At 33.4% G+C, this 26559-nt stretch overlaps 2 protein-coding genes across 2 annotated transcripts; both read right to left on the bottom strand.

Annotated features, from left to right (window-relative positions):
• Positions 1-2228: 2228 nt before the first annotated feature.
• On the bottom strand, positions 2229-5173 carry LOC143589288 (cationic amino acid transporter 1-like). The gene is made up of 3 exons (XM_077070101.1): positions 4774-5173; positions 3266-3974; positions 2229-3036 (listed from the first exon to the last, which is right to left on the bottom strand). The coding sequence occupies exons 1-3, from the start codon at positions 5171-5173 to the stop codon at positions 2382-2384; spliced, it is 1764 nt and encodes a 587-aa protein (XP_076926216.1). The 3' UTR covers positions 2229-2381.
• A 12335-nt stretch (positions 5174-17508) lies between these two features.
• On the bottom strand, positions 17509-22372 carry LOC143589285 (ADP-ribosylation factor GTPase-activating protein AGD12-like). The gene is made up of 8 exons (XM_077070098.1): positions 22234-22372; positions 21523-21604; positions 21291-21366; positions 21028-21191; positions 19773-19896; positions 19560-19676; positions 17938-18033; positions 17509-17825 (listed from the first exon to the last, which is right to left on the bottom strand). The coding sequence occupies exons 1-8, from the start codon at positions 22370-22372 to the stop codon at positions 17544-17546; spliced, it is 1080 nt and encodes a 359-aa protein (XP_076926213.1). The 3' UTR covers positions 17509-17543.
• Between the last annotated feature and the right edge of the window lie 4187 nt (positions 22373-26559).

Here is a 26559-nt window from a genome sequence, read left to right as displayed (position 1 = left end):
CATATTAATGAAATATTGTTTGATCATAGGTTATCAATCAAGTGATGTTTGGCAAGTTGAAATGTATATAGTTCTAAATTCTAATAATTACTGTATAAGCATCATCAAAAACAACCAAAACTTATTTAAATAAGAAATAAACAGTCTGAAATGAATCATGTGAAATACATAAAATCTCTAAATATCATATTATTAATGACAAAATAATGAGCCTTTGACATTGTAACACTTATATATATTGTTTTCATTACTTTTTTTTAACGACCAAAACACCAAAAAAGTAAAATAGATTACATGAAAAAACTCCTCCATTTCTCCCAAGTTAACACGTCACGTCTTGATCGGTTCTTTATCCACAAGTAACCAATAGACTTTATCTCACCCACCACATTTGCCAATTGAACCAGTCTCCCGTTGAAAACCAACTCATTTCTCGTTTTTAATATGCTCCAAGATGTGACTAGACATACAACATGAAATATTTTTGCTGTGCAGTGTGAAATTAAGCGAGCCAAAGCTCGACTCGAGCTTGGCTGTGCAGTGTGAAATTAATACATAGAAATCTAAAATAGGTAAAACTTAAAAATACACAAGGCTCCTTAAGGCTCCCTGAATGAACTTTATTTTTTGAGGCTCAGATCGTTTCGAGGTTTTTATTGATTCGAGCTCAAGTAGCTCGCGAGCAACTCGACTCGTTTGCACCCCTACCTCTGGCAAATACTCTTTGATTAGTTAAACATAGTTCTGAAATTATTTGAAGTTAGGAAGTAACTCATTTCAACTAAAAAGTAGACTTTTGATGGGTGTAATATCTGTGGTTAAATAAATAACCAGGTGTATGTAATTGATTTGAATCTCATAGTTAGGCAAAATGTTAGGTGTGGTGCTAACAAAAGTTTTATAGGTTCCTTTCTGTACATATGCTTTTGTGTTTTGTCAATCTGTTTTCAAATTCCAGAAGCTACCGATGAACTGTATAACTAATTGTTTAGAAAGTAATCGTACATATAAGCAAATATAATATCACATTTTTATCCTCACATGTTCAAATATTGTAATAAGTAATTGTGGCTGAAAACTTCTTTAATCGTCACGTAAGTTATTAGCCTCTAAAAGGTCGTTTAACTTCTTACTTTGCAATATGTAGTCGGTATGGAGGACACACTTGCGGTCATATAACACTGATTCTTGAATTAGTTATGCAATGAGGTTTGAATAGAACAGAATAATCTTTATGCTGAGGTTGACTTGCTTAGTTTTGAATTTACAGAGGCGATTTAACGCGCTCGCAATCAGAAGATTGAAAGAAATTCAGTGCTACCGAGGCATACGCCACATTCAGGGACTGCCTTGTAGAGGACAGCGCACCAAGAATAACTGCAGGACTTTGAAGGGCAAGAAGATTGCAATTGCCGGCAAAAAGAAGGCTCCTCATTAGGCCACAAATCACAGTTTGTGTACTTCTAAATACTCGTGTTTAATGTAGATTATCCATGATCTTGGTCAAAGTTTGACTACATTTTGTGTTTAATGATTCAGTTTTAAAATTGTATCACAACTTGCATGTTAGATATCCATTCAAACTTCACATAGTGCTTAGTGTATTTTGCATGGATCGTATCGGCTAGGAGTGTGAGAAAAATTAAACAGCTGAGCCTTAACCGAAATAAGCGTAAAAACCAAACCACTGAAAAACGATTGTTTGGTTTTAGTTATTTTATTACCGACTTTTATGGTTCTGTTATGGTTATATGTGTGCACATAGCCGAATTAAAAACCAACTTTTATATACTTTTATAAATTATGTTTATGCTGTAGAAGTCTTGTCACTCTTGTGTTTATTGTTGTATAAATAACATTATTAGTTGCCTTTTTTTTTTCTGTGAGTTTTAAGATTTATTTTTGAAATTAGCTTGTATTCACTGACGTTTAAAGCTGCAGTTAATAGAACCATCTTTTTCAGTAATCGAATTATCCTGTCTACGACCGAACTGGTTCCAGCATCAAATAGCAATGAAATTGTCTGATCACACCCTCTCAATCGCTTTGATCTAAGCGTCAATCAAGCTCAAATACATTGACATTGATCTAGTGAGGGCTAAGGATCTTATATAAAACATGCTGCATATTCTTCACACTGTTATATAATATGAACAAAAACAAAACATAATATTTTTCTTCCAATAATATGAACAAAAACCAAACATAATATTTTTCTTCCAATCACATTTTACCAAGTGCAATCTGTTTCCACTTTAACAAGAACCCATTTTTCCAAATCCAATATCCTTTAACAGGACATCATTTTAACTAAAAACCAACACTTTGAAACTTCTACTATAAACATAACACACCTTTTGAAGTGAAAATATAAAAATAAATCAAGACCCATTATTATCAAGTTTATTCTCAAACCCATTCTTCCCTTGTTCAACCTTGTTCCACTGCTTCTCATCCTCCTTAGCAGTATCATATGCTGCATGAAGCCCAAACAAGAAGTAATACCCCAGCAACAAACATGTCCACCCTGCAAACCTTATAAACGAGTCTTTATCAATTGACCCGAGAAGGAATATGTTAATCGCAATCGATGTTGATGGCAACCACGGAACCAACGGGACCCCCCATAACTTCGGGTCCCTTGCGTGGGGAACAAATGCCCAGAGACAAATCGTGGCTCCTAGCCAAGTCGGGACGGTGATGCAGTACCCTATCCAACCGTGCTCAGACAGACCCCAGTACCCGGCGGTGAAACACGAGGAAACAATTATGGTTACTAAGCAAGCAATGAGTTTGTTGCGGTTGGCGTCAGTGGTGACTCCTGACACATAGTAGCGGCGGACGAGGAGGGCCACTGCCACGAGCATGAAGATGAAGAGGGTGGATATAGAGAGGATGTCGAGTTTGGTGAAGAATGCAATAACGGCGGTTGCCATAAGCATGACCACGGTCGCGTTGACCGGTGTCCCGGTTTTGGCGTCCACGATGGCGAACCACGGTGGCATCATGTGTGTTCTGGCGATATGCGTCAAGTATCTACGGTGAGATAAGTAGGATTAGAGAATGAGTGTTAAAAAAAGGAAAATTACCATAATAGCCATTTTTGACAATCGAATTGGAAACAATATAGACACATGTCGTATTCTAATTGATCAATATAATTTTGAAAAGCAAATCTATTTTGTTAATTATCTCGGTCAAAATGGCTATTTTGATTATCTGCAAAGATTTTCGAGATCAAATACATTTAAGTGTTACAACTTACCTAGCTTGACCAACGGCGCCGACTAGTAGGACGGAGGTCATACCCTTTAAAGCTCCGGCAGCCACCACGTACTTAGCCCAATCCCACCCGACCGCTTCAAATGCCTTCGAGAACGGAGCATTAATATCTATATTATAATATGGTTGCATCAAGCAAAGTGTTACCGCTAAAGCACAATATAACACGGTAGTAACAACCATCGAGCCCACAAGCCCGATCGGGATGTCTCTAGCCGGATTCTTAGTCTCCTCAGCCATGGTTGAAACTGCATCAAACCCGACATACGCAAAAAACAGCACTGCCGAGGCCTTAAACACGCCCCGAGCCCCATAATGATCAAAGTCAGCATAATTCTTTGTGTCCACTTTTATGAGACCGCATACAATGATGAATAAGATCACAATAATGTGAACAAAAGACGCAACATAATTGAGTCGCGACGAGCCTTTGGTGCTAAGGACTGCAATGACACAAATGATGGCTATAACGCCTACAGCAATCGGGTCTAAGTGGTTGTAGTCCTCTTTGAGCCCGTGGGCTATGATGCGGAAGTCATCGGGGTCGTGGTTGCATAGGGTGGCAAAGTAGGAGGTCCATGATCGGGCCACCGCGGCTCCGCCAATGACGTACTCAAGGAGGATGTTTCCCGCGGCTATGAATGCCACAAAGTCACCTAACTCGACCCTCAAATAAGCAAAGGACCCACCTGAAAATTACGTAATTAAATTCCCATGATTATGTCAATAATTAAGATTAAGAAAGCTAGTTAAAGAAAGATATTATAACGAATTAATTAAATTTAATTGGAGAAGTAAATGATATTAATTGTGAGGTGGCCCATGGTTGACTATCTTAGTAATGTGGGTGGCAATGAATCGCCCACATGGGTTCGTTGACTCTAAAGTCTAGATGCAAACACACTCCACACAGCCAATTATGACTAGAGAAATTGTGACTTCATCCCAATTGTCAATACATTCAGCCGGATTTTAAGACTTAAGTATGAATCTGGTGATACTTGTAACTTTGCAAGTGCAAGGAAAGGGGATTTTAAATAGAAATAAATTGTTGCCTAAAAAAATAATAAATATGATGGATTCGGTCGGCCGGAAACAAGATCATCTGGCCGACCGAATACATGTTCTTGTCTTTTATTCCTGCCGGCCAAATATTATACTTCGTATAAAATTTGATGATTTTCACGAAAAAGTCTAATGTCACTATATCAATGATTAAAATTTTTTTATTCACATAAATACATAATTATAGAATTAGATATCTCTGAATCATACTTTCCAACATTATATCGTCGTTAAATAGGATATGGCAGTCATGGTGTTCTCTTGGACTAATCGCTAAATAGTTTTTAACTAATAATTAAACTATATCCAACAAGTTATTTTTCATTATCTCCTGATTATGTTTTTTGTAACAAAATATATAACACGAATTTGAATTTTGAAACATAACAAACAATTAACAAATTAGGAGAGTTTTAGGATATACCCCGACTGGAATCTCAACAGCAAACTCGGTATAACAAAACACGGACATAAGAGCCGAGGCACCCGAAACCACATAAGACAAGACAACTGCGGGACCCGCATCGTCTCGAGCTTCAAGTCCTGTAAGCACAAAAATCCCCGCACCAATAACCGCACCCATACCGAACCACATAAGATCCCACCACGTCAAAGTCTTCTTCATCTCAGTCTGGCTTCTCGCCTTCGCATCAAGCTCCGCCTGATCAGCCGACCGCGTAAGAATTCGGTCGATCAAGCGGTGCGGAGTCTGCCGTAACGCGGCAGTGTAGTTTGTCCATGATTTGAATGATTCTTCGGGCAGAAATTCACCCTTTTGGTATGAACAACCTCTTCTTCGGATGGACGAGTCTTTTTCTTGATTCATTGTCATTGTAACACCCCAACCCGGAGCAGGCTGACGTGTCACTATTACAGATATCATATACCAAACAAAAACCATTTAAATGAAATGAAAAGAATCCCATGGCAACCAAAAGAGTTAAAAACACTAAAAGAAATTCTAAGTCAAATTTATTAAATGCTTAAAGAAAATTAAATCAAGTCCTTATTCTTGAGCTTCATTTTACTCTCATCACTGATCTCCCCGATTTCCCGAATTACCTGTTAGCAAATAAGACAGACACAAACAAGAAAATACGGCTGAGCCAAAAATTGCCCAGTAACGGAGAGAACAATAGTACAGGTAAAGGCATACATAAGACAAAACACATACTGAAATAAAATTGAAACTATTGCGGATATAAAACCACGTTTTAGACCGAACTATAATTAAATGCGAAACATAATCCGATACACGATCGGGACGTAATCTGAATATACTCAAATTTAACCAAATGCGTATAAACATATCAAAACGGACCAGAAATATAGCGAAACAAAATATAATTACTAAAATACACGACGATGATGTTAAAATAAATAGGTCGTGTAATACGGAAGCACCCAGAGCCTAAACAGAGGGGTAGACAGCTAGCTAGTCCATGCACCAAGGAGACGGTGTGGGTGGCGTGCACACATTGTTCCATCTCAAACAGAAGTCAGGAGTCAGGAGTCGGAGCTAAGATCGATCTATACGCCTCTAAGTGGCCAAGGTACTACATGAGTACTTTCAGAGACGCCGTGAACTTTGATTACGCACTGTCACGATAAGTGCCATGTCGTTGACGCCCCAACGACAAGTCAGAAATGCTCGGGTAACAGAGTACTGAACTAAAGTCGTATAACTAAAAGATATTTAAGCAGGAACATGCAATAATGAATTCAAAATATATATAACCTATTGCATGCTATAAAATTAATATAACCATATCATACGAATAAACCGAACTAGATAACAAAAATCCGCACTACGAAGTGACGGACATCGAATATAAAATGGACTAGAACCAATACTATGAGTGAAGAAAAACAGAATCCGTACCTTAAACAAAGCAAAACAGATCAAGTTGTCTTCAACTAGATTGAGAATCTACATTATAGTATATAGTTCACATAAGATTTATTGAACTCAAATTACATTGTGTGATTAACCGATCGGCTTCCGGCGACAAAGGCTTTTTATAAAATAATCAAACTACTAACAGTTGGTAATTCGACACTTATTTCCCAAAAACCTAATAATGTTGAATGAATAACAAGAGTGATGAAATTATGACTAATAAAATAATACTATTAGCTAGACTAAAATAACGTATAATAAGTACTAGTATTAATTTAGATACAATTCAAACTTAATTATTCCAAGCTTTATAAAGAATTTATAATAAATACTTGGTTCATTAATGAACTAAAAATAATAAATAATACGTTAATCGTTGTGTACAAAATATTATTTATAATATGAAGTTTGTCAAAAGACTCTTCTTTAATTACCATGTATGAACAAAAGATGCATTACATAAAACTTTGCGTATTAACACAAGTGTATACTTTTATATATTATATGAAGCTCTAATTTTAATCATCTTCTTTATCTCAAACAACACCTAAGGTTGTAGTTACAGTTTATACAATATTCATAGCAAACTCACGCAAGTCAGATTAATTATTGTGATTAAATGCTAGTATACTCGTAACTTATAATTATTGTTAATTGCCTTTATTAACAAAGTTTCATATTACACTTCAGTCGGCGGAACCGATGATCACCGTAGCCTTAGTCGAAGATTTAAGCAGGGATTGTTAGTATTACCTCAACAGTCGCACAGAACGAGTCGGGTGACGGAGAGGGTGGTCGTACAACACGTCGTCGACAAGCGGCGGCTGCAGGGGCTAAGTCCAATGAGTGGCGCTAGGTCTTGCAGTGGTGATGGTTGCATCCGAAAACAACCGTTAGTGTGGTGGTTTACTTGGAGAAGAACGAAGATGGCTAATCGGTGAAAATTGGAGGCTTTATGGGTATAAATAGGCCAATAAAAGGGTGTGTAACAAAAGGATTAACATCCCATTCAATCTCTAACTTTGTTGCACGTGATTTTCGTAACGAAGGATATTAGTTTTAGGTATAATATTATCTTGACTTAAATTTCAAAACATATTAATATATCCATTGATATTTTTAAACGTAACAATATGTTAATCTTTATTGATATTCGTTTAATTTATATATATAAGTATGGGTATTACAGTCATTATTTTCGGTTATTCATACACACACACAGTATGAATGAATGAAGGGATATTAATACTATATGTTTGACGTTGTAGTTTACTTCGGCTGATTTAAGGTAAGGACGAAAAGAAACGGATGAAAAAGATACTTTGTTGTTGTTGGATTGGCTTAATGTTAACATGCTTATGAATGATGAATATATTTATATCGTTTGTGATATACATAATAAATGTTGATATATTGTGAATCAAAATCATGTACAGATTACAGCCACATGACAGCTTATCAACGTCACATTCTTAGAAGGTTTTGTCAATTATTTAAAAGAATGTTGTTATAAATGTAAATAAAAGGGAGTATATTCGGAAAGTAAGTTACAAATTTTATTGCTTGACTTTAATGTATTAAATTTATTTAATTGTTTTCTAGTTATATATATATTTTTTTTTAAGAACGACGACTTTCTTATATTTAGGCTACTTCACCCTTCAAATTTGGAGAGCCGAGTGCCACTTAACAGCCGTTGTGCCACCACAAGAGTAGAACTCTCTGGCGTAACACACGGTGGGACGAAAACCTGGGTAGGCTCAAGATTTAAACTGACAACCTTTGCACAAGGCCTAGCTTAAATTCATCATTGCCAATATCTACCCAAATATTACACAAGTGAGATTCGAACTTGAGTCTCCACTGAAGAACCCAAACCTCTTACCACTAGGCCACAAGTGAGGGATTGTTTTCTAGTTATATGGGCCTCATAAGTAAATTTTCTTACTTTTTTGGAAAAAAAATATGCATCATTTACCAATTTTGGCTAGGATTCTTTTTGTTCTTGTATCTCGATGTAGAAAAATTGAATATACACGATTACAATTTAATATACTCTTCACGCCACAATGAATGTCAAATGGTTGTATATCTAAGTTCTAGGTTGGAATTTGAAAACCAATATATTATACAAATTGAATAAAAAATATTTACTATATAGTAATGACATTATGAACTTGGATGAAACCCATGTATTATACAACTTGGCAAATATGTGACAGCATATGTCAAACGGTTGTACGTCCAAATTCTTTTGTTATGAACTAGGTTGGAAAATTATGTATTACACGAGTTAAATATAAAGAATATTATAAGACATGACTAAAATTACATATATCTAATTAAGCTCTTTAAATATACAACAATAATATTGAAAATGAAAAGTGGTAGTGATAATTCATAAATTTTGCATGTAGTAATTTATGCATTACAAAATATAATGTGAAATAAGATAAATAGGAAAAAAGTATGTTAGACTTATTGAATTATGATACATGTTAGTTTATACTTATTTATTAGATGCTAGCTTAGAATCCAGTGTATTGCATAATTGAACTTTAGACTCGAAATAATCGATACTTTTCTAAAACATTGTGAAATACATTTTTAAATTTTCATTCAAACTCGAATCGAAGTGACACTTTTGTCATATACGAGCTTGGTATTGTTCACAATGGTTTGATTAGTTTTTTTTTCTTTTTTTTTTTTTATGTAATTGCTAATGGGTGTTTTCAATTTCAATTAAATTGAACAGTTCTTTTTTCTTTCTTTTTTTAAAAACACCATAAATTAAATCAATCTTACAAGGGATCAAATGATAATAAGACGTTCCAATATTTACATATAGAATATGTGGTACATGTTATTATGAGACTAGCCCACATGTGTAGCGGAGGACTATAAAATGAGAAGGGGAGGTTGACACGTGACGTCACATCAGCAGATGGGCGATTTACAATTTTAGGGTGTAATGATGTTGTAGCCCAAATATGTAAGAAATATTTTGCAACATGACCTCTTGTACCAATTAATAATTTCTGTTTTGTCTACAAAAAGTTAACAGATCTATTTTTTGTTTTTTGAGTGAAGACTTCTTAGAAAACAATTCATCCTAGTAATATTACTACCACTTGATCACACTAAATTATGGAGTTCTCCATTCATTCACAAGCATTACGTTCCAAAACACCAAACACGTAGATGATATCCTAGGTATGGTATTCGTTATGTATGGTATCTCTAATCTTGACAGAACATAACACAATGTGGGTTTGTTTAAGGTGTTACAAACACCCCTCCCCCTGTTGGGACTCAATAGTCCTTAACCACTTTCTTTGAAGAGTGAGATATTGTATCGGTGATCCTATTTGTAATATCTAGTCTTTCATATCAACCAGTTAATGGCTGCTTTAACTAGTAGAGTTCAAGGATTTGATTGTTTTTGGTTGCTCAAGTGAAGACTGTTGGATCTAGACACACAAAATAACATATATTACTTTTAGGGTCACATACTAAACAACATTAACCAACATATGTTTATTGTGATTAAACGGTAAATCGCGCCAAGACTAGTTATAAATATATTTATTATTTGGTGAAATAATAAATAAAATTATATGAATTAGTAATCATTACTAAATATATCTATGATGAATTAATAAATATTGATGTTATTAACTTTTGCAAATAATAATCTTATTAACCCTTTGTGAATTAGTAACTGATCTAGATCAGTTTAAATAACGCCAAGTTAACTGGCCTTCCAACTAACTAGTTCACATCTAGTTGCTATTGAATGAAATTAGTTAAATTATATAAAAGTAGGTAAAAATTGCGGACTTACGGGATATAATAAACATGTATAATTTTTAACATATCACATATGAGTGACAAAACCGGACGAGTTAAAAGGAAAACATCAAAACTTCTTCGAACAGAATTTCCATGTGAAATGATTTAAAAGAATACATTTTATGCTATGCTAGTTTTGTTTTGAATTTTAAAAAAATGTGACCGTGTTTATTGTAACCGTGCATACAATCAAAGGCATGGCCACTTCGTATTACACAAATTTTCTATTTCGTATGCGAGTGTAATGTATTTATAACAGGTAAATATAAGTATGACACTTGACTATAATTATACATATAAATATAATCATATACATACGGTAAAAGGTTTATTGAAAATACAGGTTCATAAGGAGATGATGAATTTGATTGTGACAGTTTTTTCTAAGATTTCTAATATAATTTATAGTTGAATTTTAATAGTATATCTACATTGAAACAATTGAGATATAAGTGGATTGATGGTCAATTATTTTACTATAACCTGCAAGTTGCAAAACACAAAAATAAAAAATAAAAATATTGCAGTATATATTAATATAATCAAGATGTCAAATCAATTCATTCGTCACGCAAACGCACTCTAAAATTGACCACCTCATTTAGAAATTATTGTAACGGTTTTCAAAGATACGATTCAAAAGGACATATATCATTGAGCATATAAAATATTACCTGGGCAAAGTATGGTCGACATGAGGATGTAGCTTCTGAGGTTGTTGAGTCTTGAAATGAATAAATATGTAGTATTGTCGAAACCATGGATACTAAATAATAGTTATTTAGTAGTTTGGTTACAAGAGCACATCGAGTGGAAGCAGTGGAGAGGTAAGAAAAAAAAAAAGACGAATCGGATTTTAATAATCTCAACTTAATGCAGTTGGTCGATAATAATTCTAACTTAAAAAATAGTTGTTATTGGTCCCAACTTTTACATAGTTTGTTTTCATTGAACCTCTGCTAAAAAAAATAATAATAAACTTAACGACGTTAAGTTTTTTCCTAATTTCAAATTGATCTTTTAGGGCTTTCGATCGGAATGAGGATACAAATCAATAGATGTAAAACTTACCTCGAAACGTTGCTCCAAACAGCTTGATTTTTGTTAATTAAAGTTTACACTCCGGAATCGAAGCATCATTTAGTCGTTTGGACCACCGTTCTGAGGTAAGTTTTACATCAATCAATTCGTATCCTCATTCCGAACGAAAGCCTTAAAATATCAATTTGAAATTTGGAAAAACTTAACGCCGTTAAGTTTTTTTTAACGGGGGTCCAATGAAAATAGACAGTGTGAGAGTTGGAACCGCTGACAGCTATTCTCTAAATTGGAATTGTTGTCGGCCAACTGCATTAAGTTTGAATGATTAAAATCCAATTTGCCAAAAAAAAAAAGAAAAAGAAAAAAAAGAGGTACCCTGACAATAACAGTAATGATAAATAAGTTAATTATGCAATTTACTTATATTGTTTTAAATAGGTAATATAATAAAACGACAAGCATATCACATGCGGGCATGTGATTTAAGAAAGAAAACATCACTTGTGGCACGGTGGTAGAAATATTCGGGCTTTTTAGTGATACTTAAGTTTGATCTCTATTTGTATCGTTTTTAGTGGATTATGACAATCAATAATTTGAGTTAGGTTCTGTGAGGCTGGCAATTCGAATCCCGAGCTCATTCGGGTTTGCGCCCTACTGTGTGTTACTTCAAAGAGTTCTACTATTGTGGCGGCACAACAACTGTCAAATGGCTGCCGGTGATATGGTTTTCTAGGGAACGCCTAAGCCAAACTCTGGAGCCAACGTGATTAAAATAATATAGCCTGGTAAAAATGGGACAACGGGGCTTGCCAATTTAAAGATTTTGATGACCTAAATACAAAAAAGAAAGTTGTTATTATAAATAAAGTGATTTAACTATTTAAGAAAGGGGAAAAAAACATTTTTATGAAAAGAAATAAAAGTTTTGTTACGTGTAAATAAATAAATGGATAAGCTGCGGAGAAAGGGTTGAATTAGTAAACTAAAATAATAATTAAGATGATAAAATTGCTCAAAGCAACATTCAAATATTTAATTATTAAAGTCAACTCAACTTTTGAACAACTTGTTTCGATACTCCGGATGGCGGACGTAATACTTGGACTCAAAAGATTCAACTCATTCACGTATAATCATTTTCGCACTTAGGGCATATTTGGTATCCTTTCAATGACTATTAAGAGATTACATCTTAATAATTTATAATCTCTTAATGCTTTAATGGCTATTAAGAAACTATGAATCATTAAGAATTAGCCTTTTAACGACCATTAAGAGAGTAGCAAACAACCTATTAATGTCTTATAAGCGTACCTTTAAATGATAACTATTATACATAAATACATAAGATCAGGCATGGTGGGACGCTATCTCACCCCATGGAGACCCATAGCTCCAAGAACATCGTCTCCCGAGGGCGTTATGGAGGGGGTGGGGCGCTTCCCACATAGCGTGGGTGGTAAGGTTGGCTTTGATTTGTGGATTGGTTTATTTTATTATTTTTAATCAATAATAATATTATTAATAATAAAGAGATAATAATTAATTGAGACTCTATATATTACACTTGTTTTAGTCATAAAACCTCTATGATGACGTAGCGACACATGATACATAACTCCTTAAAAGGTCTACAACTACTATACACGTTATAATAACATTTGTGGGTAAAGGATTCAAAGGAAACTATTTAGATTTGAAAACCAATTAAAACCATTTTGAACCACTTATTATCTTCAAGCAAACAAGCAAGCCTTCATTATTTTCTTTTTTATATAAAAGCAAACCTTTTCGTAGACTTTTTTCTTTTTAAATTTGTGTAAGAAGTTTTTGGACCATAATCAAGTAAACTTAATACTAGATGTTAATTAGTTTGCTTTGCAAGAAAAGTCTTTTATATCATAATCAAGATGTTACAAATTAATAATATTATGATTGTATCACATGACACCATTGATGGAGTTTCTGTCACCAGTATATCTTTTCGACTTTAAGGTCTTTAGTTGCAGCATACGTGCCCTTACCCACCCCCTCCTCCTCCCAAAAAAAAAAAAATTAAAAACCTCCATTAATTTGTAAAAAAATATGTATATATTTTTGTAACTTTAATTTGTAAATAACTTTAGATGGTGAATTATTTGTCGTTAATGTGGAACAGATATTTTAGAAAAGATAAGTCGGAAAATTTTGTTGTTATCATTTATGTTTGATGGTGGAGACAATGAGTATGAGACTAACAAGCACACTTTGTAAACTTTTCTGAATTCACACATGCATAATTAGAGGTCCATAACAGTGTATATTGTGTTAAACATGATTGTTTTTTAAACCTTTTCAGATCAAGTCATATAAACTCAAGATTGAATCAACCCAAGCCCGATTGGATTAAAAACTGGCATATTAGAGGGAATCCTGACCGGTCGTTTTAACGACTTCAAACCAATTTTAAACTGATCGATCAGATCAGACCGGACTAAAACCAACTTCACCCAAATTGGTTTTTCTATCAGTTTTGAATCAATATGGTTTGAATGTGCACCTAACCCACTTACTAAGTTTTTTTAAAAAAAAAATTTAGCTGACAATTCATATATATTGACTTGGGACCAACATGGTTTAAGGCTTAGGAAATGCTATTGATCAAATAATATTATTGTTATCCTATTTTCAATTCTAGAAAAGCTTTTTTTGGATTAATATATTTATTATTCTACCATTTACGGAAAAGTCATTAAATCCTGCTTACCAATGATATCAGATAAAGTCGCAGCTTGTAATGGGTGACATGTGACCTTCAAAAGGTTGTGATAGAAAATCAATTAACCATGCCAACCTTTCAAGATTAATCAGCGATTTCTTTTTGGGAAAATAGTTTTAGGAGTGGTTTAATCAGTATTTTTTAGAAGTCATTTTAATAATTGGCACTAGGAAATTATAGATTATTTCGGTCGTCAACCTTCATCAACATAAACTACAAGGCAATATGTAGTGGACGATAATTGATGAGCTTTGAGCGATATTGGGCTACAACACTGCCCCTCAGATATTGGGGTGATAAGTGATAAGTGCCTTGGGGGGAGGGGGGCATAGATTTGTCTCCGGTGTATGGTGAGGTAAGGTCTGCCTACATCACACTCTTTCCAGATCCTACCAATAGCTTTTGCTAGTTGTAGGATTTATTGGGTACGGTTGTTGTTGTATGTTGAAAATAAATAATATTTTATTCAATAGGGGCTATTTCTGGCTTGAACACCACTGCACCCCTAAAATAAAAATTGTCCATCTACTAACGTGATGCCACGTGTCGAAAATCCCCCCTAATTTTGTAGTCCTCCACTACACATAGCGTAAGTCTATAAGGCTATGTGTAGTAAAAGGCTACAAAATGGGAGGTGATTTTCGACACATGGCGTCACGTCAGTAAAATGACGATTTTCGTTTTTGGGGTGTGGTGGTGTTGTAGCCTTTCGTAGCCCCTTTTTTATTATTTTATTATTATTTTTAACTTACATACAACAGACACAGGCGATAAATTCATGTCGCCCCTCCCCCCCCCCCCCCCCATTTCGTCCCACTTATCTCCGGGGGGCGGTGTTATCGCCGAAAGTCACCCAAAATCGCCCCACTACACTCTGCCTAAAGTATTAGTTTTATTCAACCATCCAAAACTGATTACTCTTAAGTAGGAGAGGAGCTAACGTTAAAAGGATCTGTTCGCAAATCCATACCCTTTTTTTTATATGTTGTGTATAATGTCTGAATTTTAATGAACACGCAAAATTTTCTAATTTGACCTCAAATATAGAAACTAAGAAAGAACTAAATAGAAATAAGATTATCAGTTTTTGCTAATATATATTTGAAGTTTACATGATTATCAAGTTGATATAAACCCCAAAATAATCAGTGAAATTGCATTCAAACCCGACCCGATCCGAACTGAAATACTGAATATTAGTGAACTCATTTCAAAATTTTCTTGACTACGTCACTGCTTTTAAAGGGAATTGCTAGTTATATCTCACAGGTTATTAATCTAGGTAAAAAATTATGATTATTTCAATTTTTTTTATATAAAATAATTGTAAGTTACAACCTAAAGCATAATTTCTATAATATAAGCATAGAACATTGTCGAATATGGTTTATCGGCCATCTTCTTCATAGTCTAAGTCAATTGTTAACACTGCATTCTTAGTTTTTTATTTAAGAGTTTGGAAAAGAAAAAATAAGAAAATTTTTCTTTTTTCATTCTTAAGTTTTTATTTTAAAAGAAAAAAAAGAGAATGGAAAGAAAAGTTGGGTCGTTTTTCCTCCAAAAGTTTCCTGCCAAATATAGTCGGATTGTGAAGGAAAGTTTACAGTCCATTACAATATTACCAATTTACCCTATTTTAATTCTCTTTTCCATTTGGCTACGAGGACATAATTGTAAAGTTATAATCTTTTTTCCTATCTTTTCCTTCCGATCTAACTCAAGAATATAATTAACACTTTCTTTTCATTTCTTTTAACTCGAGAATGTTTTTTAAGTATATAATCTCTTTTTCTTTCTTCCTCTGTTCAATCTTATTATTTGTTTTCCTTGTCTTTTAAGCTCGAGAAGACAGTGTAAGTGAGGTAGTGTAGACACTTGTACGTCTAAAAGTAAAATTAATAATAATTATTATAATATAATTACTATTTTTCGAATAATATATTTCTTTAGGAGTGAGGAAGACTTAAAATATCTTGGATGGAGTCTTTGAAGGCCCTTTCCTATTTTCACTTTACTATAGTTGGAAAACTTTAATAAGTGGTTAAAAAAATCATGATTTATGAGCATCTGATTATGAGTGCAAAACTTTTGGAAAATAAGGGCAGGGAAGAGAAAATAAAACGCAAAGTTATTTGTGGGTGTTGCTTAGAGGTGGTTTGAGGCATATCCTTTTACTCCAATAATAATCAATAGCGTTGTAAACGAATCGAACCGAACCGAACCAAACAAAGAAATAAACTTGTTTGTGAATGGTTCACGAACACAAATGAACAGACACAAATGAACATCAAAATTGTTTTTTTTATTTTGCTAATCAATAATGGTTAGTGTCAACGATTTGATCTAACTACTAATTTTGTGTTGGTGGTTTTTTTAGCATTCATATTCATATGTTAATTTACATATAAATTAATCCCATAATGGCATAATGCTCATATGCATGCTTTTGTTTTATAGTTAATAATTTTGTTTAAATCTATATGATTAGAAAAGCCATTAAAATTAATTAAAAAGGAAAACCTTTAGTGAACAATGAACAAGCATAAACAAACAAATATTAGTGAACATAAATGGACGTAAATGAATGTTAACAAACACCTTATCGAACATTCACGGACACAACTGAACGGACATGACCTTTATTCGTGTTTGTTCATTTAGCTAATCGAATTCATACTCGTTCATTTATTAAAAGAACGAATGTAAACTAACTTCCGGCCAAACAACTCATAAACAGTTCGTTTACAACCTTGCTATTAGTGTGTGTTTGTAATGGTGTTTTTGTTTGAACTATAGCATCAAGTCAGTCAGTTTTTTCAAACCTTTATTTTTGTTTGAAAGTAAATATAAAACGTTTTTCTTAATGGGGTTCTAGATAAGAATATACATAAATCATTTTATTGAGATAATCCACTAGCTTACATCTTATGGTGTCAATATTCAAAATTTGTACACTAGCTCATATGCTACTTACCACCATCAAATCATGATGAGCATGCGACACCACAAAGATATTTTAGGTATTATGAAGGAGCATAATGGAAAAATGTCTATATTCATTAACCAACTTTAACCAAACCGAAACCAAAGAGAAATTGACTACTATTGCACACCCTATAGTTACACCGACCACTATGAATCGAGTCACCCTTATAATTGAAATCTTATTTAAACCATCGACGATAACAGGAGTGGAAAACTTAGGTTTAATATGCATCGTAAACTCATAACACAACAGAAAAACAAAACATAAAATGACCAAAATAACCATAACCGTCGGGTTAACCGACCATCAATTATGATTCTTGTTAACACTTTTTGATTAACCGAAACCATGGTTAAATGTTATAGATGCAGGATTTATTATCACTATAAAAGTATAAGAATCATAAGTTATCACTCAAAGTACATTACATCTCAACTGACCTTAACTAGTATAATATATATAAATAAAATTAAGCAACAAATACAAACTAAATATATAAGTACATAGTTTAAAAACCAAAACCTCTATCAAGAAACACAAATTCAAAAACTTAAATACAATACAGATTGATCACATCATAAATACAATAAAAAACCTTAACAATCATTGATTTTTTTAAGAAAACAAAAAAAAAAGTATTAAATATGCATTTCCACTTACTGTTCAAGTGGCATCCACTCTATTCGCAGATCAATTTCACCAGATTCGACGTTTTGTAATTTAAGCGTAACCTCTTGTGTCACCTTCCCATCAATAATATTCACAACACTATCTTCCAGCAATGCATTATCCTCTGATTTCAACCACTTTCCTATTTGCATATCTTCTAATATCCCTGCATCCCCGAATGCCATTGCAGACGTTATCAGTGGTTGAATATCAATTTCCGCTTCTCCCATTATGTCGTCAGCCGAGAACGTGTCGTGATCAAAAACTTGCTGCAATAAAAATACTATGAGTGAGAAACTATATTGCTTAGATATTCGTTTAACCTTTTTAAAGAAAGTATTTCAAGACGCTATTCAATTATTAAATAGCATTTAGACTTACCACTTTAACAGGCTTGTAATTTTGAGGAACCGAAAGCGTAAGCTCTTCATTCCAAACTGGATTCAAGTTGCTGTTTCGTACGGTTGTTTGTGCTTTCTAATGCCATGAATACAAGCGCGAAGGGAAAAAAACATGAAAATAGGGTTAGACCGTCAAGAGAGTGTTACTTTAGATTAATGTTTGTGCGTTCAAATCCTTGCAAATGCAAGGCAAGGTGTAATAAGTTAAAAACTAGCTTGCACACACATAATTATCAAAGACCAATTACCCATAACATACAATTAGAATATTGTTACACTCAAAACAACTAAGGGAGAATTTCATATATACCCTTATATACTTGTGAATATCATATCTCCCCAACCTAAAACTAAAATATCATATATGCTCTCAAAAACTAGTTAAAATATCAAATTTACCCATTTCTTCAAAAGAAAATTCATTAAAATGACTATTTTAACCTTATTTTCTAAAACTTAAATAAATTCAAATTTAGCCATATTTATCCTTAAAATTCTATATTTACCCATCAACAATGTTTTTCTCAATATAAGATTTACCAATTTCATAAAAAAAGCAAGCCATTTTTAATCTTCGGATTTTTATTTTGAGTTTTCTTAAGGAGGCTTTTAAAACTACTTTTTAAAATTATAAAAGAAAATGAGAAAGTTAAAATGACTTGGTTTTTACGAAATTTAGTAAACCTCATATTTTTAGAATAATAATGTTAATGGGATTCAAATTTAAGACCAAAATGGGTAAATATGAAACTTTAATGTTTTAGAAAAATAAGGGTAAATGGTCATTTCTTGAATTGTTTTAATGAAACAGGTAAATTTGATATTTTAGCTAACTTCTAAGGGCATATATGATATTTTAACTTTGGGTTGGGTTAGATAATATTTTCATATGTTTGTACAGGTATACATGAAATTCTTAATGGAATTGGTACCAGGTTTTGAACACGAACACACAGACACGTTTGTTATTATTGAGAAACTTCACAAAACTCAATTACTCAGATTACAATCTCTAAACCCAAAACACGGGTATTTATAATTAACCTATCACGTTTAGACTACAACTAGGATTGCTAAATAATAGGACATAATAATTATACTAACAATTAAATCTGAGCACATTTAATTGTTTATAATTATCCACTCCATCATGTTACTTAACCTTGCACGCCAACTAACGCCCTTTAAACTGAAATTCCCAACGATTCTCCCAGTCTAATAGTTATTACAAATAGGGGTACTAAACGAGTCATGTTTACATATTAGCAGGTCAAACCCAAAACTTTTACACAAACTCAGAAAATGTGATAAGACAAACGAACCTGAATAAAGCATGCTTACATGCGTATTCAAGGATCGACATAAACACAACCCATATAACCCCAAAAAAAATACATTTACCTTTTTGCTTATTAATAATCTAAAGTTAAAATTTTCAACCAAAAACACAAACAGCAAGATTGATACACACTATAAACCTAATGCCCATTTATGTTATATCTTAAAAACTTTGAAGTAAAAAGCCCAATATTTTGGCATTAAACACATTTTTAACAATGTATAAAAGCAAATGGGTTAAAGAATTACAAAAAAGGGACTGACCTGATGTCCTAATGTAAGAACAACATAAGGGTCACTCGATAACATGTCACGAACAGCAAGATTGATACCCTTTATAACTGTGATCTTCAACACTCCAATAAACTCCACCATGCCTTTCTGTTATTAGTTACCACATCAGCGGGTCAAAATCGGATTTTTTGAAATAGCCCACACTATCAATTGTGACATTGATTTATATGATAATAAACTTACGGTACTCCGAATACTGTTGTAACTGTTCATACTCTTTCTGGACAAACTTGATTTCAAAGAGCTTGAACTACTTGACAAGATCCTTAAACTAGGTTTCAAGAAGTCTTGGAGCTCATACTTTGACCTATAACAAATATATATTTAATATATTAAACAACAATAATATAAATTGTAGGCTAGTTTAGGCTCGCGAGCCAGCTCGATAAGTGAAGCTTGAGATGGAGCTCATTTATTAAGCAAGTATGCTAAAGCTCGTTTAAGCTCAATTTAAGTGTATAGTGGGCGATCACAAGTAGCTCACAAACAGTTTGGCTTGTCTACAGTCTACACCCCTAGTTTGTACCGATTTCTAGCTTTTCCTTTAAATCATTAAATTGTATTAAATGTTCAAAAACCATACATGATTATGATACGTATACATAATCTTTATATACCAAACAGTTTGGCTTGTCTACAGTCTACACCCCTAGTTTGTCTACAGTCTACAACCCTAGCCAGACGCCGGTTCAAAGTTTCAAACCAAACCGAATGGCTAAACCATCAAACCGTAAAAATCTAACTGTTTGGATCTCCTTAGTTTGGGCGGTTCAGTCAATTCAACAGTTTCTGAGCAGCCCTAATACAATAGGGATGTTTATTATCCGGTTTCAAATCGAACTAAATCGAAACCGAAAAAAACAGACCAAATTCTTACTCGGTTATGCTAATTTTGCATTCAGTTATAACCAGATAACGAGCATTAACTGATTAACCAAACATCCATAATATACTTTAAAAAAAAGGCATATATGACATATCCAATAGTTTGCGAGTATGTTTCAAAATCCCAACTCAAAAACTTTAATACTATCATAACTAGTATTCTTAGAATACTCTAAAATCAATTAAATTAGTTACTTAAGAAAAGGTTTTATACCAAATTAGCTTCTTTTTATATATTAATTAATAAACTAGTTACTTAAAAAATTTATACCAAAATTAGCTTATCTTTATATATTACTAGTTGAATATGACAACAATTAAAAGGTAAATAATATTAGAAAAAAGATAATTTTTTAGCCAAAAGAAAATCAACTCGTTTAAATTCGGTTAAAGTTAAAATCAGTATATTCAGTTTTTAACATAAACCAAACCGATGCCTTATTCAGTTTTTCAGTTCGGTTACACACTTATCTTATTCAGTTCGGTTCAGTTTCATTTCATGAGTATGAAGATAATCATGCAAAAAAGTGAAGAACTGAATGTTTAAACGGACCTAATAAAATTATAACGGTGGTCTTGAGTAGCATCAGGTCCAGGCTTAGAGATTCCCTTCGGAATATAAGCCTCATAGATTGAATTTGCAGACGCGTTTCCTCCGACTTCAATCATCGCATCAATTTCAGCATCACTCCATGCATCCAATGTCACTGATAACACCTGTCCAGTTCAGCCATCAAATGCCAACTCAATCAATGTAATAATATTATTTTTGTTATCATATATACAAAACCAAATACGAAGGAGGTAGTCAGTCACCTTTGAAATATGAACTCCGAGACTGCGGTGCACACCACAACATTTTAAGCATATAAAAACTCCAATGTTGGCTGACCTGAAAATCAAAATGAACTTGTTTTAATATGATCATTATATGATACTAAACTTGCTGATATGAAATCATAAATACGGGTACATCATAGGCTTCTTAAACGCTGAAAACCGCTCATAGAAAGTAAAATCATTAGAGTAGAAATATAAGAAGTCTTACGCCCACTTAGGGTCAGGTGCACCACAATCAGCACAGGTTCGGTTATCACGTTGCTGCAGTAGTTTTTTTAAACGTCTGTTACCTACATTATTAGCACATGTAGTTTAATTAATATAGTAAACCAATTATTATTATTAAAAGTTAAAAGCATTGACATATTCAAGCTATTACATATAAATAGGTTTTTTTATGGATGTTAAAAATGTCCTTAAAAAAGGAAAAATAAATAAAAATGGTGATTTATTATATTTTATGGTATGATTTTAGAAGGAAGAATATTGATGATATTAATTAGAAGCATAGGGCAGTTTGATGCTAACCAGAAGATGTAGCTGCTGATGTTTGGCGATTCATTCTTGTTTAATAATTTGTTTACTGATCTACAAGTTGAATAAAATGAAGATCAATGAATCAGATCCCCAAACTTAATATAAATTACAAATCGAAATGTAACCGTCGTGAATTATTATTATTGTTATAAATATATAACAAACAAGTTCGATCGATGGATGGACTTACCAAAAGTGAATTGAATCAGCAAGCTTATAGTTGAGTTGTAATTAGAAGAAGGATCAATTGAGAGATTAAGAGGACTTCAATTTAAAATCTGAAAGCAGTGGATTGAGAGGGATGAACAACAATTTATAATTTATTATTAATGTCAACGACAGCAAAAGAAGAAGAAGAAGAAGAAGCAGCAGCTTATGTTACCTGATATGATGAGGAGAACGTGGCCCGTTGGTTCTGTTACGTTGGCTGTTCTATAAAGGAGGCGGATGGTCTCAATGCATTTACATACAGCCAACCCTGTCTGTCTGTCTGTCTGTCTGTCGTCTGTAAATGCAACCATGTCAAAACTCTAGTTGGCCCTTTTGAATTGGAATTATCCTGAAACAAATAAAACTTTTCACTCATTTTCGGAAACTATCTGTCACACCCCGACTAGCACAACACGGAAGTGTAAAACGAGAATGTAACAGACACCTCTGATATCAACACATTGTTTATAAATAAACATTACAAACTAATTTACAATATATTACATTTCTTTGTTCTATCATTGTTTAACAGTCTAGGCGATACAAACAAAACTAGTTCGTTAATTATACACTCTTACTACTATCGCCCTTGCTTCTATTCACGTAGCATCAACCACACACTTCAGGCAAGTAACAGGTCACCAAATCATTCCAATTTAGGTACACCTGAAAAGCAGTTTAAAACGGGTCAACTACTAGAGTTTGTGAGTTTCAATAAATCAGTAATGAGTATTCACAAGTCAACACTTGTAATCATGAAACAAGTATGTATGTATGTATGTAAACGATGTATGTGATGTAATTATGCTAAGCTACAGTGAAGCCTGGACTGTTCGTGCTGCGTGCCTCCATTTCCCACGCTCAATCAACCACTGTGGCCCATTTCCGCCCACAACATGCCCCGGTAGCTATGTCTAACACTACATAGCTGGTTCGTAAAAGTGAAATATGGACATGTGCAAACGGGATAATGTCTTAGCAACCGTGCTGGCCCCGCCTGGGTTTGTCAAACCAATAGTACTATTCACAAGCCACCAGCTTGAAGTTAATCACTGTGTTAGTGAGGACTTTCATGTGTTAGCACTTAGATAATTCACATCAGTACATGTTTCAGGTATGTATATGTAATCAAACATGCTTTTCACCCAAGAAGTTCGTAAAACAATTTAAAAGTGGGGTCATGAAACTCACGGTTTAGTAGATATTCGGTACTGTATCAGCTCGTGGTTTGTTCAGTCCGCTATCAGTAGTTCCTATAATCAATATTATAATAATATTAATATTTTAATATTATTATAATCTCAATACTAAACTGGGTTGTATAACTAATCTGGGTGTAGTTGGAACGCCCAGAAAGTGGCAATAGGCTTAGGTTGTGATGTTGTTCAATGTCTAATACTTAAAACTGAACTTGGCTCAGGTTCCCGTTTTTCCAGCTGGGCCAAGTTGTTCGTTTACACGCTCAGAAAACAGTTATGGGAAAATAAGCTTGGGTAAATGTATTGGTTACTAAAATGATTAAGTTATAAAGAAAGATCACATACTGGGGTCCCGGATTAGCCACGGGGCCCGTTTCCGTTTATTCAGTTTGATTTAAGAAGAAACACGCACAATCCATCCGAATTGTCCAGGTTTTTCATAGAAATGTTCGTTTTTACTTAATTAGTCCAAAAATATGATTTTTGATCACTCTTGGTGTTTTGATATTCCCGCAGATTCACTAGTCGCGAACTTGCCGGTTTTTATAAAAACTGAATTTGTTTAATATTCAGATTAGCATAATTAATTAACCGTTAATCATTAAATTATGAAAATTTAACCACTTATCAATTAAAATATGTAGATTTTTATAAAAATATTTCTGGAATTTATTTACTGATTTATTAATTTATAAAAATTCATTTTATCAGCTATATTTCGCCTGAAAATTGTCCGTTTACCCCAAACAATTTCCAAAAATTCCACAAAAATTCATGAATACTCAAATCATGTCCCAAAACAACCTGTATCAATTCCAGAATGTAAAAAGCTCGTGCGATATTCTTTTCGGCCCAAATTCGGCTGTAAAAATTCACACGAACGCAAATAAACAAAACACCTTTAAACTTCTCCAAATGATCCCAAAATTCATATGTGATCAAAAGACATAAAATCTGAGTTCCCAGAAAAATTTCATAAATTTTGAAGTATTTTAGCTATTTTTCCCAAATAAACGTCCCAATTCGGTAATAAATTTGCCAAATATTCTCGGATGGTCGAAAAATTACCAAATTTGAACAGGGACTTATTGACATGGTACCTGATGTCCCTGAAATTTCAAGTCCTAAAAATATGCACATCACAACCTTAACCTAAATAGCCCGTAAGCGAGTGTTTCGGCATTACCTTAGCGGGTTTGGCTCGTTTCCGACCTTTTAATCAAGTTTTCAGGTTCTTGTGCTTCTAAGCAAGCTAGGTACAAGTCCTATATCACAAACCAAGCAATATTTCATCAACATAACAGTCCTTAGGGTTTCGGCTAGTGCACAAAAAACGAACTTTTGAACCGTAAAAACGTCGTTTCAACCCTTTAATCCGTGTTTATGGCCAAAAAAACTATCAAAACAGGTTCCTTACCATGTGTATGATCAAAACATGTTTATGGACCATTTTTAGGATTTTTACACGGTTAGGAATGATTTTTAGTAACCAAGACATGTTTTTACGGTATTAAACAAGTAAACAAGCTAGTTATTTAAGCTCTTACCTTAGGGTTTCTTGAGTTTTTGGCTGGAGAAGAAGTTGTGTCCAGAGTTTTCAAGAACTTATGTTGAAAATGGCTTGGATCTAGTTTATATGTGAAAAGAAAATGAAGGGGGGTGGGGTGGCGACTGCGGCCGGAGCTTCATGGGCTCATTTTGGCCCAAGTTTCTGATTTCTCAAGCCCAAATACGAAAAGCCCGGTCCAAATTTAGTTCGGGTTCGGTTTTTGGCGCGAAAAAATTATCGGGTGCGTTAAACAGCGCGAAAACAAGTGTTTTTCGGCTAGTTTTGTGTAAAATTATAAAAACATACTATATGTTTGTAAAAATCAAAAATATTTTCACGGATCGATTAAAACATTTCAAATAAGTGTTTGGTAAGTTATTTTCGGCTTAACGGATGATACAATGCTTGGTTTGTAACTATCTTTCGCGTTTAAATCTATAGCAGATGGTTAAACGAGCATGTTTTCGTTTAACTTGTTTGCTATCAAACTAAGACCATATTTCTAATATTTTAGCTTGTATAGATCGTATATCACTTATAAATGGTCCCCCGAGATATCTGGGTCATAACCCGACCCGTTCGGTTAATCGTTCGTTTGTTACGCAAAAGGCGTTTATTTGCTTAAACGGTAAATACGAGCTGAGATGTACCTCGTTTTGGCTCAAATGTCACACTATCTTAAATTAAAATTGAGTAATTACTCTTTTCTGTCCTTTCTAAAGAAAATGCAGATGATTTGACAAAGGTTAACAAGTGGTGCATCGTCATTTTCTTTATGAGTTAGGATAAGGGTGTTAAATGTAACATTGGTTAAAGTGTTAACGGACTTTATAATATTCTACATTAACAAACAATAATTTAAGAATTACTTTTAAGTTAAAAGTTGTGGTGGTGGTCGGGTATACGAACGTAAATCTCTTGAGTGTTCCTCCCGTATATTATACAAGTGTATAATATCGCATTATTGCTAGGTGTATACCATCACATCAATATGAGGTTCATTAGCAACTTGGAAGGTGTTCGAATTTCGAATACCCTATCCCTTTTTTCAACTCTTTGAAACATACAATTGTAAACATCAAGAAACATGTGAGTAGAATATTGGTGGCTTCGGGTTTATATATATGACTAGTATATTTATACATACAATAAATCATGGCTTGTTTACGACTCGTAAAACTGAAAATCAACAACCGAGTTGTAGTATGTTTATATGTAGTGTTTGAATGCTTATTTTGAAAGGGTTGGTAGGCTGCTTCGTTTACAACTCAACCATGACACAATATGTTTATAAAAGGGTTTAGGTGGTTAATCCGTTTAAAATCACCTAAAATCTAATTGTTATCGTATTAGTTTTAAGTAATGTTGTTGGAAATTGACATATCTAGATTTTAACAAGTGTATTCTGTCATAACTCCAAGTAAAAGAATACAATCTTAATAAAGAGATTAGCCTTTATACAAATTTGTACAAGGTATAACCTAAAAACGGTTATTCGTTTAATATTACACTAAAATTTGTTCAAGGGACACATACTAAAATCATTACTTTGCTTAAATCTATTTTTTTTCAGCGTCACATATATATTAAAAAAAATATTATGACTAGTAAGAAGCTAGACATGAAAAATAAGATACCAAATATATATTGGATTATAAACCAAGTAAAAAAGAAATAAATCTATAAACATTTGACCTTCTACATCAGAGTCATCCATAGCTCATGTGGAGAAGATTTGTGAAAATGATGG

This window comes from Bidens hawaiensis, unplaced genomic scaffold, assembly GCF_021521415.1.
Source record: "Bidens hawaiensis isolate Kalapana, Puna unplaced genomic scaffold, B.hawaiensis_p1.1 tig00037322_1, whole genome shotgun sequence".
NCBI lineage: Eukaryota > Viridiplantae > Streptophyta > Magnoliopsida > Asterales > Asteraceae > Bidens > Bidens hawaiensis.
This window is presented reverse-complemented; position numbering and strand designations above follow the sequence as displayed.